The sequence below is a fragment of the Cetorhinus maximus genome, unplaced genomic scaffold (assembly GCF_964194155.1).
Source record: "Cetorhinus maximus unplaced genomic scaffold, sCetMax3.hap1.1 HAP1_SCAFFOLD_3226, whole genome shotgun sequence".
Taxonomy (NCBI): domain Eukaryota; kingdom Metazoa; phylum Chordata; class Chondrichthyes; order Lamniformes; family Cetorhinidae; genus Cetorhinus; species Cetorhinus maximus.
In genome coordinates this window covers 13,011-27,654 of record NW_027599147.1, presented here as the reverse complement: position 1 = coordinate 27,654, position 14,644 = coordinate 13,011, and the positions used below count along the sequence as shown (strand labels likewise).

Here is a 14,644-nt window from a genome sequence, read left to right as displayed (position 1 = left end):
TCACACGAGGGTGAAGTGGGCCATGTGAACAGTGTTGTTGAGAAGATATTAGTTACAAAGCACAGAAAAGTTTGCTCATTCCGAGCACTCAGGAAAATCAAATATGTGAATGAGAATTCATCATAGAATAAATTGTACCTAAATACTTGTTTGGGAGTCAGGAGGAGGAAGAATCCACAAAAACTCTCACTTTAAATAAAATTTGTGGACAATAATGGATCCAGTTCAAATTGGGTATCGGACTGGGATATTGAAACTGGATTGTCTGGCATAAAGCTAGAGAAATGGTCACCCCAATACGCCTCTACATATGATCCTGCACCCCTTTTTAACCCCTTTTGTATCATTTAGTTTATAATGTAATTTATTCTTCCCACCAAAACGTATCACTTCACACTTCTTTGCTCATCCCCAATAATAATTTTGATCATGCAGTGTCTCATTCCATTAGGGGGAGTTGATTGGGGCTGGGGGGGCGGTGTGGCTAGGAGTGGGAGAAAGTGGCTGTGGAGACAGAGGGAGTTGGGGGTTCAGTGAGGTGGGTTGGTGGAGCTGGGGGATCAGTCAGGTGGGTTGGTGGAGCTGGGGGATCAGTGAGGTGGGTCGGTGGAGCTGGGGGATCAGTGAGGTGGGTCGGTGGAGCTGGGGGTTCAGTGAGGTGGGTCGGTGGAGCTGGGGGTTCAGTGAGGTGGGTCGGTGGAGCTGGGGGTTCAGTGAGGTGGGTTGGTGGAGCTGGGGGATCAGTGAGGTGGGTCGGTGGAGCTGGGGGTTCAGTGAGGTGGGTTGGTGGAGCTGGGGGTTCAGTGAGGTGGGTCGGTGGAGCTGGGGGCTCAGTGAGGTGGGTCGGTGGAGCTGGGGGGTTCAGTGAGGTGGGTCGGTGGAGCTGGGGGTTCAGTGAGGTGGGTTGGTGGAGCTGGGGGTTCAGTGAGGTGGGTTGGTGGAGCTGGGGGTTCAGTGAGGTGGGTTGGTGGAGCTGCAGGTCCCTTGATTTAATTTAAATGATATCCTGTACTGTCTAACAAATCCTCCAACATCATTTTCAGGCTTACGGAATCGTGTGGAAAGCAATTGATCGGCAGACGGGAGAAGTGGTGGCTGTGAAGAAAATATTCGATGCATTCAGAAATCAAACAGATGCACAGGTATTCCAGGGGCAGTCGGGTGTTGGGACCACAGTTACAGTGCATGGTGATAAGAACATAAGAACTAGGAGCAGGAGTAGACAATTCAGCCCCTCGAGCCTGCCCCGCCATTCAATATGAACATGGCTGATCTCATTTTGGCCTCAACTCCAATTTCCCGCCCTCTCCCCATAACCTTTCCACCCGTTACTAATTAAAAATCTGTCTTTCTCCTCCTTAAATTTATTCAGCGTCCCGGCATCCACTGCACTCTGAGGTAGTGAATTCCACAGATCCACGATCCTTTGAGAAAAGTAGTTCCTCCTCATCTCTGATTTAAATTAGGTAGGTAGGTCAGGTGTTTCTCATGTGTCGGTGCAGACTTGATGGGCCGAAGGGCCTCTTCTGCACTGTGATTCTGAAATTTACCACCCCTTAGCCTAAAACTATGGCCTCTCGTTCTAGAATCCCCCACTAGGGGAAGCACCTGATCCACGTCTACTTTGTCTATCCCCTTTAGCATCTTATATACCTCAATTAGATCTCTTCTCATCCTAAACTCTAGCGAGAATAGGCCTAAACTGCTCAATCTCTCCTGATAAGACAAGCCCCGAATCTCTGGAATCAATCTAGTGAACCTAGATATCCCAGTGTTTGGGTTCTGTTTCCTGGCTCATGTGTCGGCTGGGATCTATCCCTTACCCTGTTCTCACTGTCACAAAACTATCGTATTTTTCATTTAATGATGCTGGGATATTGTGATGTAGGTGTGCGTTCAAAAGAGTTAGGTGTATAAATGCATTTGAAATTTTAATGGATGAGCTAAGTGAAAGGGGAATTTGTAATTTTAGATAAGAGAAAAAAGTGTTGGATTTTGAAAGAGACATGATAAGGTTTCTATGACTGGCAAGATACATAGGGCAAGGTTATTTATTACGCTGATTTTTCCCAAAAGTGCTGACCATAATGACAGCATAAAAGATTTTTATATTATGGGAAAAGTAAATTCCAAAGCCATGGGTGAACAATGGGATTTACAAATCAAAGAAGGAGAAATAATTTTAAAGGAGGATGGGAGGCTATGTGGGCTGTGGCCGTGTGAGATCTGAAAAGTACACCGTGTGAACCAGACTTGGGGAAAAGCTTCTATCCACTTTGCAGAAATCTGCTGTTCCCGTAACCAAAGTTGTGTTAAAAGCCTTTGGTATTCCAGTGTCGAGTGGGTGCTTGTGGTAACCTTGCTAGATTGTCTCTATAAATTTAAAACATATTTTGGACTGTTGCCCTAAAAGGGGTGTGTCGTTGGGGGTCTGGTGAATTAGGAATTTTGGGAATCCTGCGTTATGTGTTTTATTCATTTCTTTTGTGAATAAATGTTTTAATTTAATTTTTAAAATCTCTAAAGGTGTTAGTGGACGCATTACTTCTGAATCAGTGCACAAACCTCCTTGTAATAAATACAAATTGCAAACCATTGTGATAGCATAGCCAAGTTTTCTTTGTGGATTTGGTCAGCCTGGCAACTACCACCTGCCGTATTATAGCATAACTCTTATTTCTCTTATATTTCAGAGGACGTTTCGAGAAATCTTGTTCCTTCAGGTGAGCTCTGTGTATTATTTCCTTTTATGTTGCTTTTGCCTTTGCTTCAGGTGTAGTGATGGATGGCTGGGTGGAGGGGCGGCAATGGGTGGCTGATTCGTGAAACATTGATTTACCTCCAAGAAATATTAGCCCATCACTTCCAATCGATTAAAACCCCTCCTCACTGAACCCACCACTCACCTGCCCATCCCACTGAAACCCCACTCATCGACCCACCTCACTGATCCCTCACTCACCGACCCACCTCACTGATCCTCAACTCCACCGACCCACCTCACTGAACCCGCGACTCTACCTGCTCACCTCACTGAACCCTCGACTCCACCGACCCACTTCACTGAACCCTCGACTCCACCGACCCACCTCACTGAACCCCCCACTCACCGACCCACCTCACTGAACCCCCCACTCACCGACCCACCTCACTGATTCTCAACTCCACCAACCCACCTCACTGATCCCTCACTCACTGACCCACCTCACTGATTCTCAACTCCACCGACCCACCTCACTGATTCTCAACTCCACCGACCCACCTCACTGAACCCTCGACTCCACCGACCCACCTCACTGAACCCTCGACTCCACCGACCCACCTCACTGATTCTCAACTCCACCGACCCACCTCACTGAACCCTCAACTCCACCTACTAACCTCACTGAACCCTCACTCACCGACCCACCTCACTGAACCCTCAACTCCACCTACTCACCTCACTGAACCCTCGCTCACCGACCCACCTCACTGATTCTCAACTCCACCGACCCACCTCACTGAACCCTCACTCACCGACCCACCTCACTGAACCCTCAACTCCACCTACTAACCTCACTGAACCCTCAACTCCACCTACTCACCTCACTGAACCCTCACTCACCGACCCGCCTCACTGAACCCTCACTCACCGACCCGCCTCACTGAACCCTCAACTCCACCGACCCGCATCACTGAACCCTCACTCACCGACCCGCCTCACTGAACCCTCACTCACCGACCCGCCTCACTGAACCCTCACTCACCAATCCGCCTCACTGAACCCTCACTCACCGACCCACCTCACTGAACCCTTAACTCCACCTACTCTCCTCACTGAACCCTTACTCACCAACTCACCTCACTGAACCCTCAACTCCACCGACCCGCCTCACTGAACCCTCACTCACCGACCCGCCTCACTGAACCCTCACTCACCGACCCACCTCACTGAACCCTCACTCACCGACCCACCTCACTGAACCCCCTACCCACCTCACTGAACCCTCCAATGATTCCTCTCCTTTTTTCTGTGTTGCCTCCTCTTGTATCCCATTGCATTTCCTCTATATACCGCCTGCTTCAACTCCCATCCTTTGGATCCCATTCCAGCACATGTTTTCCCCTTCAGCTGATTCCCTAGTTGCTCCTGATTTCCCCAACCTTTTCTTCTGTTCCCTCTGAACAGACCCTTTTCTGTTGGATTCTGGGCATGTGTCCCCCTACATTGAGCAAGCCAGCTGCCATCCTTGTTCTTGTACTCTCCTCACTGGGTTGCTGTTGGAATGATGTCGGTATGTGCAGTCTCTCTGTACCTGCCCTACACTAAACTCTGTTTTTACCTCCTAGGAGTTTGGGCACCACCCCAATATCATCAAACTGCTCAATGTGATCCGAGCAGCAAATGACAAAGACATTTACCTGGTCTTTGAGTACATGGGTAAGCTACAGTGCCAGAGACAACGGAAAGGAATGAGAACAGGGTCAGAGACAGCCAAGAATGGGTGGGATTGGAGCCAGGCTCAGGAACTGGGAAAGGGTGGGATTGGAGGCAGGATCAGATATATATTATATATATATATATATATATATATATATTCATTCACGGGATGTGGGCTTCGCTGTCTGGCCCAGCATTTATTGCCCATCACTAATTGCCCCTTGAGAAGGTGGTGGTGAGCTGCCTTCTTGAACCACTGCAGTCCATGTGGTGTAGGTACACCCACAGCGCTGTTAGGGAGGGGGTTCCAGGAATTTGACCCAGCGACAGTGAAGGAACGGTGATATATTTCCAAGTCAGGACGGTGAGTGACTTGGAGGGGAACTTCCAAGTGGTAGTGTTTCCATCTATCTGCTGCCCTTGTCGTTCTAGATAGTAGTAGTCTTGGGTTTGGAAGGTGCTGTTGAAGGAGCCTTGGTGAGTTCCTGCAGTGTATCTTGTAGATGGTACACACTGCTGCTACTGTGTGTCGGTGGTGGAGGGAGTGAATGTTTGTGGATGTGGTGCCAATCAAGCGGGGCTGCTTTGTCCTGGCTGGTATCAAGCTCCTTGAGTGTTGTGGGAGCTGCACTCATCCTGGCAAGTGGGGAGTATTCCATCACACTCCTGACTTGTGACTTGCAGATGATGGACAGGATTTGGGAAGTCAGGAGGTGAGTTACTCATTGCAGGATTCCTAGCCTCTGACCTGCTCTTGTAGCCACAGTATTTATATGGCTAGTCCAGTTCAGTTTCTGGTCAATGGTAACCCCCAGGATGTTGATAGTGGGGGATTCAGTGATGGTAATGCGATTGAATGTCAAGGGGTGATGGTTACATTCTCTCTTGTTGGAGATGATCATTGCCTGGCACTTGTGTGGCGTGAATGTTACTTGCTACTTGTCAGCCCAAGCCTGGATATTGTCCAGGTCTTGCTGCATTTGGACATGGACTGCTTCAGTATGTGAGGAGTTGCGAATGGTGCTGAACATTGTGCAATCATCAGCGAAAATCCCCACTTCTGACCTTATGATGGAAGGAAGGTCATTGATGAAGCAGCTGAAGATGGTTGGGCTGAGGACACTATCCTGAGGAACTCCTGCAGTGATGTCCTGGCACTGAAATGACTGACCTCCAACATCCACAACCAACGTCCTTCGGCTAGGTATGACTCCAACCAGTGGAGAGTTTTCCCCCTGATTCCCATTGACTCCAGTTTTGCTAGGGCTCCTTGATGCCACACTCGGTCAAATGCGGCCTCATTGTCCAGGGCAGTCACTCGCACCTCACCTCGGGAGGTCAGCTCTTTTGTCCATACTTGAACCAAGGCTGTAATGAGGTCAGGAGCTGAGTGGCCCTGGCAGAACCCAAACTGGGCATCAGTGAGCAGGTTATTGCTAAGCAACTAGCGCTTGATAGCACTGTTGATGACCCCTTCCATTTCTTTACTGATGATCGAGAGTAGACTGATGGGGCGGGAATTGGCCGGGTTGGATTTGTCCTGCTTTCTTGTGTACAGGACATACCCTAGGAAATTTTCCACATAGCTGGGTAGATGCCAGTGTTGTAGCTGTACTGGAACAGCTTGGCTAGGGGCACAGAAAGTTCTGGAGTGCAATTCTTCAGTACTATTGCCGGAATATGGTCAGGGCCCATAGCCTTTGCAGTATCCAGTGATTTCAGCTGTTTCTTGATATCACATGGAGTGAATCGAATTGGCTGGAGACTGGCATCAGTGATGCTGGGGACCTCTGGAGGAGGCCGACTTGGATCATCCACTCGGCACTTCTGGCTGTAGATTGTAGCAAATGCTTCAGCCTTACCTTTTGCAATATTATGCTGGGCTTCCCCATCATTGAGGGTTGGCATATTTGTGGAGCCTCCTCCTCCAGTGAGTTGTTTAATTGTCCACCACCATTCACGATTGGATATGGCAGGACTGCAGAGCTTAGATCTGATCCATTGGTTGTGGGACTACTTAGCTCTGTCTATTACTTGCTGCTTATGCTGTTTGGCACACAAGTAGTCCTGTGTTATAGCTTCATCAGGTAGACACCTCATTTTTAGGCATGCCTGTTGCTGCTCCTGGCATGCCCTCCTGCACTCTTCATTGAACCAGGGCTGATCCCTCGCTTGATGGTAATGGTAGAGTGGGGGATATGCAGGGCCATGAGGTTACAGATTGTGTTTGAGTACAATTCTGCACGGCGGTAGTGCCACACAACACGATGGAGGGTACCTTCAGTATGAATGCAGGACCTTGTCTCCATAACAACTGTGTGGTAGTCACTCCTACCGATACTGTCATGGACAGATGCATCTGCGGGAGGCAGGTTGGTGTGGATGAGGTCAAGTATGTTTCTCCTTGTTGGTTCCCTCACCACCTGCCGCAGACCCAGTTGAGCAGGTATGTCATTTAGGACTCAGCCAGCTCGGTCAGTAGTGGTGCTACCGAGCCACTCTTGGTGATGGACATTAAAGTCTCCCACCCAGAATACGTTCTGCGCCCTTGCCACCCTCACTACTTTGTCCAAGTGGTGTGCAACATGGAGGAGCACTGATTCATCAGCGGAGGGGGGGGGGCAGTACGTGGCCATCAGGAGGTTTCCTTGCCCATGTTTGACCTGATGCCATGAGACTTCATAGGGTCCGGAGTTGATGTTGAGGACTCCCAGGGCAACTCCCAACTGTATACCCCTGTGCCACCACCAATGCTGGTTCTGCCCTGTCGGTGGGACAGAACATACCCAGGGATGGTGATGGTGGCGTCTGGGACATTACCTGTACGATATGATTCCGTGAGGATGACTATGTCAGGCTGTTGCTTGACTAGCCTGTGAGACAGCTCTCCCAATTTTGGCACTAGCCCCCAGATGTTAGTAAAGAGGACTTTGCAGGGTTGACAGGACTGAGATTGCCGTTGTTGTTTCCGGTGCCTTGGTCGATGCTGGGTGGTCTGTCTGGTTTCATTCCTTTTTTGACATTTTTTATTGGTTTGATACAACTGAATGGCTTGCTCGCCTATTTCAGAGGACATTTAAGAGTCAGTCAGCCACATTGCTGTGAGTCTGGAGACACGTGTTTGTCAGACCTGTTAAGGATGGCAGATTTCCTTCCCTAAAGGACATTAGGACTGGGAATGGCTGGGATTGGAGGTAGGATTAGAGACTGGGAAAGGGCAGAGTGCAGGTGGCCTGAGGTTTGAAGATGTTTTGTGAGTGGGTGATGACCAATGGGTTGGGGATGTTGTGTATCTGAGGGGGTGATGACCAATGGGCTGGGGATGTTGTGTATCTGAGGTGGTGATGACCAATGGGCCGGGGATGTTGTGTATCTGAGGTGGCGATGACCAATGGGCCGGGGATGTTGTGTATCTGAGGTGGCGATGACCAATGGGCTGGGAATGTTGTGTATCTGAGGTGGCGATGACCAATGGGCTGGGGATGTTGTGTATCTGAGGGGGCGATGACCAATGGGCTGGGGATGTTGTGTATCTGAGGTGGTGATGACCAATGGGCCGGGGATGTTGTGTATCTGAGGTGGTGATGACCAATGGGCCGGGGATGTTGTGTATCTGAGGTAGCGATGACCAATGGGCCGGGGATGTTGTGTATCTGAGGTGGCGATGACCAATGGGCCGGGGATGTTGTGTGTCTGAGGAGGCGATGACCAATGGGCTGGGGATGTTGTGTATCTATGGGGGCGATGACCAATGGGCCGGGGATGTTGTGTATCTGAGGTGGCGATGACCAATGGGCCGGGGATGTTGTGTATCTGAGGGGGTGATGACCAATGGGCCGGGGATGTTGTGTGTCTGAGGGAGCGATGACCAATGGGCTGGGGATGTTGTGTATCTGATGTGGTGATGACCAATGGGCTGGGGATGTTGTGTATCTGAGGTGGTGATGACCAATGGGCCGGGGATGTTGTGTATCTGAGGGGGCGATGACCAATGGGCCGGGGATGTTGTGTGTCTGAGGGGGCGATGACCAATGGGCCGGGGATGTTGTGTATCTGAGGGGGTGATGACCAATGGGCCGGGGATGTTGTGTGTCTGAGGGAGCGATGACCAATGGGCCGGGGATGTTGTGTATCTGATGTGGTGATGACCAATGGGCTGGGGATGTTGTGTATCTGAGGTGGTGATGACCAATGGGCTGGGGATGTTGTGTATCTGAGGGGGCGATGACCAATGGGCCGGGGATGTTGTGTGTCTGAGGGGGCGATGACCAAAGGGCCGGGGATGTTGTGTATCTGAGGGGGCGATGACCAATGGGCCGGGGATGTTGTGTATCTGAGGGGGCGATGACCAATGGGCCGGGGATGTTGTGTGTCTGAGGGGGCGATGACCAATGGGCCGGGGATGTTGTGTGTCTGAGGTGGCGATGACCAATGGGCCGGGGATGTTGTGTATCTGAGGGGGTGATGACCAATGGGCCGGGGATGTTGTGTGTCTGAGGGGGTGATGACTGTCTCTTTGTGCCGTGTATTGCAGAGACTGATTTGCATGCAGTGATAAAGAAGGGAAACCTGTTGAAGGACATTCACATCCGCTACATCCTCTACCAGCTTTTGAAAGCCACCAAATTCATCCATTCGGGAAATGTTATCCATCGGGATCAAAAGGTAGGATTGTGGAACTGTCAGCACTTCACACAGACAGACCTGGCTCCCTTCTCTCCTCTGCCAAGTGTGGAGTTTCAGGAGTAGGTCTCTGCACATCATATTCCCATGTTATACAGGTCTACACATATCAAGTGGCAAATGAAATTTAATTCCAAGAAATGTGAAGTGGTTCCTTTTGGTAGGAAGAACATGGAGAGACAATATAAAATGAAGGGTACAATTCTATAGGGACCTGGGTGTACATGTGCATAAATCATTGAAGGTGGCAGGGAAGGACGAGAGAGCGGTTAATAAAGCATACAGTATACTGAGTTGTATGAATAGAGTACAAAAACAAGGAAGTTATTTTTATAAAAATATATTTATTCACAGGATGTGGACGTCACTGGCTAGACCAGCATTTATTCCCCATCCCTAATTGTCCTGGGGAAAGTGGTGGTGAGCCACTGCAGTCCATGTGGTGTAGGTAAACCCACAGTGCCATTAGGAAGGGAGTTCCAGGATTTTGACCCAGCGACAGTGAAGGGACAGTGATATATTTCCAATCAGGATGGATTTTTTAATTCACTCACGGGATGTGGGCGTCACTGACTAGGCCAGCATTTATTGCCCATGCCTAGTTGCCCTTGAGAAGGTGGTGGTGAGCTGCCTTCTTGAACTGCTGTAGTCCATGTGGTGTAGGTACACCCACAGTGCTGTTAGGGAGGGAGTTCCAGGATTTTGACCCAGTGACAGTGAAGGGACGGCGATATATTTCCAAGTCAGGATGGTGAGTGACTTGGAGGGGAACTTCCAGGTGTTGGTGTTCCCATCTATCTACTGCCCTTGCTCTAGATGGTAGTGGTCGTGGGTTTGGAAGGTGCTGTCTAAGGAGCCTTGGTGAATTCCTGCAGTGCATCTTGTAGATGGTACACACTGCTGCTATTGTGCGTCGGTGGTGGAGGGAGTGAATGTTTGTGGATGTGGTGACAATCAAGCAGGGCTGCTTTGTCCTGGATGGTGTCAAGCTTCTTGAGTGTTGTGGGAGCTGCACTCATCCAGGCAAGCAGAGAGTATTCAATCACACTCCTAACTTGTGCCTTGTAGATGGTGGACAGGCTTTGGGAAGTCAGGAGGCGAGTCACTCTCTAGGATTCCTAGCCTCTGACCTGCTCTTGTAGCCACAGTATTTATATGGCTAGTCCAGTTCAGTTTCTGGTCAATGGTAACTCTCAGGATGTTGATAGTGGAGGACCAAATGCAGGAGGTGGGATTAGTCTAGGTAGTTCTTTATCGATTAACATAGACATGATGTGCCAAATGGCCTCCTGTGTCGTAAACTTTTGGACAGTGGGAGCTTCACGGTGCAAGCTGGTGTACATGATGCTCCTGCCCCCTCCTTCCTAGAGAATCCCAAGAACAGCAAGTGAATGGAAATACACTGTGGCATCAGCCTGACAAATTGGTGCTCATAGGAACAGGAACAAACCATTCAGCCCTTGAAGCTTTCCCACCTTTTCATCTTAGCGACAGAGCACCAATTGAATAGTGCGGCTAAGGGAAGTAGCTTAGTGTTTGTGTTACTGGACGAGTAATGTTATGCTAGTGATTCAGAGACACAAATTCAAATCCCAGCATGACAGCTGGGGAATTTAAATTCAACTAATTAAATAAAAGCTTGAGTAAAAGCGAACCTCAATCATGGTGAAACTGAAACTACCCCAAATTATTGTAAAAACCCATCTGCCCATCTACCCAGACTAACCCCACCTCCCTGCACTTGGTCCATAGTCCATCATTTCATAGGTCTTTGAACAGACATCCAAACACCCTTTAAATGCGGTGAGAGTTTCTGCTTCCATCATCCTTTCAGGCAGTGAGTTCTTGGTCCCTGTCACTCCTGGGAGAAAAAATGTTTCCTCGTATGTCCCCTGGTTTTTGACTGCAAATGTGTCATGGAGAATGTCCAGCTCTCCTGGGAAACCCAAGCCAAGTACAGAGAGGGAGAGTCAGGTCAGGAACATAGAGAATCATAGAATCATTGCAGCACAGAAGGGGGCCACTTGGCCCACTGATGTCCTTCAGGGACACCCTTATCTAGTCTGGCCTGGATGTGACTCCAGACCCACAGCAATGTTATTGACTCTGAACTGCTCTCTGAAATGGGTTAGCAAAACGCTCAGTTGTATTCAAAAAGGTCGCTCATCACTACCTTCTAAGGAATAGGCAATAAATGCTAGCTTTGCCAGCGACTCCCATATCCTGTGAATGAATCATTTAAGAAAAAGAGGAGGAAGCCGTTTAACCTCTTGAGCCTGCTCCGTCATTCAGACATGCCATCACTGATCTGTGTCTTACTACCAGCCACTCACTTTGGCTCTGCAGTCCTTAATTACTTTGCCCAACAATAATCTATGATTTCCAGCTTTGAATTTTCATTGTCTCCCTAGCCTTAGCAGCTTTATAGAGTGGAAAATTCTAGATTTGTGTGAACGAGTGCTTCCTGACATCAACCCAGAACAACCCAGCTCTAATTTTCTTCTGGACTTCCCCCTGCCCCACCAGAGGAAATAGGGTCGATAGAGAGAAACTTCTTTAACCATCAACAGCTCAATGAGATCAAGCTTTAATTTTCTAAACTCAAAGGAATAAAGGCAGTGTAAATGTTCACATACAGAGATGGATCATTGAGGTGGGCAGTGTATATTTTCATGTACAGAGATGGATCATTGAGGTGGGCTGTGTATATTTTCATGTACGGAGATAGATTATTGAGGTGGGCTGTGTATATTTTCAAGTACGGAGATAGATTATTGAGGTGGGCTGTGTATATTTTCATGTACAGAGATGGATTATTGAGGTGGGCTGTGTATATTTTCATGTACAGAGATGGATTATTGAGGTGGGCTGTGTATATTTTCATGTACAGAGATGGATTATTGAGGTGGGCAGTGTGTATTTTCATGTACAGAGATGGATTATTGAGGTGAGCTGTGTATATTTTCATGTACAGAGATGGATTATTGAGGTGGGCTGTGTATATTTTCATGTGCGGATATGGATTATTGAGGTGGGCTGTGTATATTTTCATGTACGGAGATAGATTATTGAGGTGGGCTGTGTATATTTTCATGTACGGAGATAGATTATTGAGGTGGGCTGTGTATATTTTCATGTACAGAGACGGATTATTGAGGTGGGCTGTGTATATTTTCATGTACAGAGATGGATTATTGAGGTGGGCAGTGTATATTTTCATATACAGAGACGGATTATTGAGGTGGGCTGTGTATATTTTCATGTACAGAGATGGATTATTGAGGTGGGCAGTGTATATTTTCATGTACAGAGATGGATTATTGAGGTGGGCAGTGTATATTTTCATGTACAGAGATGGATTATTGAGGTGGGCTGTGTATATTTTCATGTACAGAGATGGATTATTGAGGTGGGCTGTGTATATTTTCATGTACAGAGATGGATTGTTGAAATAGGCAGTGTATATTTTCATGTACAGAGATGGATTGTTGAAATAGGCAGTGTGTATTTTCGCATAGAGAGATGGATTATTGAGGTGGGCTGTGTATATTTTCATGTACAGAGATGGATTATTGAGGTGGGCTGTGTATATTTTCATGTACAGACATGGATTATTGAGGTGGGCTGTGTATATTTTCATGTACAGAGATGGATTGTTGAAATAGGCAGTGTATATTTTCATGTACAGAGATGGATTGTTGAAATAGGCAGTGTGTATTTTCGCATAGAGAGATGGATTACTGAGGTGGGCTGTGTATATTTTCATGTACAGAGATGGATTATTCAGGTGGGCTGTGTATATTTTCATGTACAGAGATGGATTGTTGAAATAGGCAGTGTATATTTTCATGTACAGAGATGGATTGTTGAAATAGGCAGTGTGTATTTTCGCATAGAGAGATGGATTATTGAGGTGGGCTGTGTATATTTTCATGTACAGAGATGGATTATTGAGGTGGGCTGTGTATATTTTCATGTACAGAGATGGATTATTGAGGTGGGCAGTGTATATTTTCGCATAGAGAGATGGATTATTGAGGTGGGCTGTGTATATTTTCATGTACAGAGATGGATTATTGAGGTGGGCAGTGTATATTTTCATGTACAGAGATGGATTATTGAGGTGGGCTGTGTATATTTTCATGTACAGAGATGGATTATTGAGGTGGGCTGTGTATATTTCCGCATAGAGAGATAGATTATTGAGGTGGGCAGTGTGTATTTTCATGTACAGACATGGATTGTTGAGGTGGGCTGTGTATATTTTCATGTACAGAGACGGATTATTGAGGTGGGCAGTGTATATTTTCATGTACAGAGACGGATTGTTGAAGTGGGGAGTGTATATTTTCATGTGTAGAGACAGATTATTGAGGCTGAACCGTTCTCTGACCTTCTTACTCTAGCTCTGTTCTCACTCTCCAGCCTTCGAACATCCTCCTGGATGCGGACTGTTTTGTCAAACTCTGCGACTTTGGTCTAGCTCGCTGCATTAACCAGATCCAGGAGGAGCAGGGGAATGCGGCATTAACCGAGTATGTGGCTACTCGCTGGTATCGAGCACCTGAAATCCTCCTCGCATCGCCCAGGTCAGAAGATGTAGTGGTATTAAGAACATAAGAAACAGGACCAGGAGTAGGCCATTCGGCCCCTCAAGCCTGCCCCTGTCATTCAATAAGATCATGGCTGATCTGCCCCAGGCCTCAACTCCTCTTTCGTGCCAGCTCCTCATAGCCCTCAACTCCCCGATATTTCAAAAATCTATCTACCTCCTCTTTATATCATTTCAGTGATCTAGCCTCCACAACTCTGAGGTAGAGAATTCCAGACATTCACTTCCCTCTGAGAAAAGAAATTCCTTTGCATCTCAGTTTTAAATGAGTGTCCCCTTATTCTGTAACTATGTCCCCAAGTCCGAGATTCCCCCACTAGTGGAAACATCTTCTCAACATCTACCCTGTCAAGCCCCCTCAGAATCTTGTACATTTCAATAAGATCACCCCTCAATCTTCTAAACTCTAATGAATAATAACCTGTTTAGCCGTTCTTGATAAGGCAACCCCTTCATCCCATGAATCAGCTTAGTGAATCTCTTTTGAGCTGCCAGTGTATCTTTTCTTAAATACAGGGATCAAAACTGTATACAGTACTCCAGGTGCGGCCTCACCAACACCCTGTACAATTGTAACAAGACTTTCCTATTTTTAAACTCCAACCCCCTAGCAATACAGGCCAAAATTCCATTTGCCGCCTTAATTACTTGCTGCACCTGCATGATAAGTTTTTGTGTTTCATGCACAAGAACACCCAGATCCCTCTGTGCTGCACTTTTTTGGAGTCTCTCCCTATTTAATTAATAGCCTGTCTTTTGATTCACCCCACTAAAGTGCATGACCTCACACTTTCCTACGTTAAACTCCATCTGCCAAGTTTTGTCCCACTCACTCAACCTGTCTATATCCCCTTTCAGATTCCTTATGTCCTCATCACAACATGCCCTCCCACCTATTTTTGTATCGTCAGCAAATTTGGATACATTAC

At 47.6% G+C, this 14,644-nt stretch overlaps 1 protein-coding gene across 1 annotated transcript; it reads left to right on the top strand.

The window, feature by feature from the left end:
* Positions 1-1,043: 1,043 nt before the first annotated feature.
* LOC144677886 (mitogen-activated protein kinase 15-like) lies at positions 1,044-13,692 on the top strand (the record flags this gene model as incomplete). The annotated part of the gene is made up of 5 exons (XM_078537876.1): positions 1,044-1,142; positions 2,694-2,723; positions 4,330-4,420; positions 8,955-9,085; positions 13,529-13,692. Coding segments are annotated over 5 exons (515 nt in total), but the record flags the coding sequence as incomplete, so codon positions are not given.
* Positions 13,693-14,644: the final 952 nt, after the last annotated feature.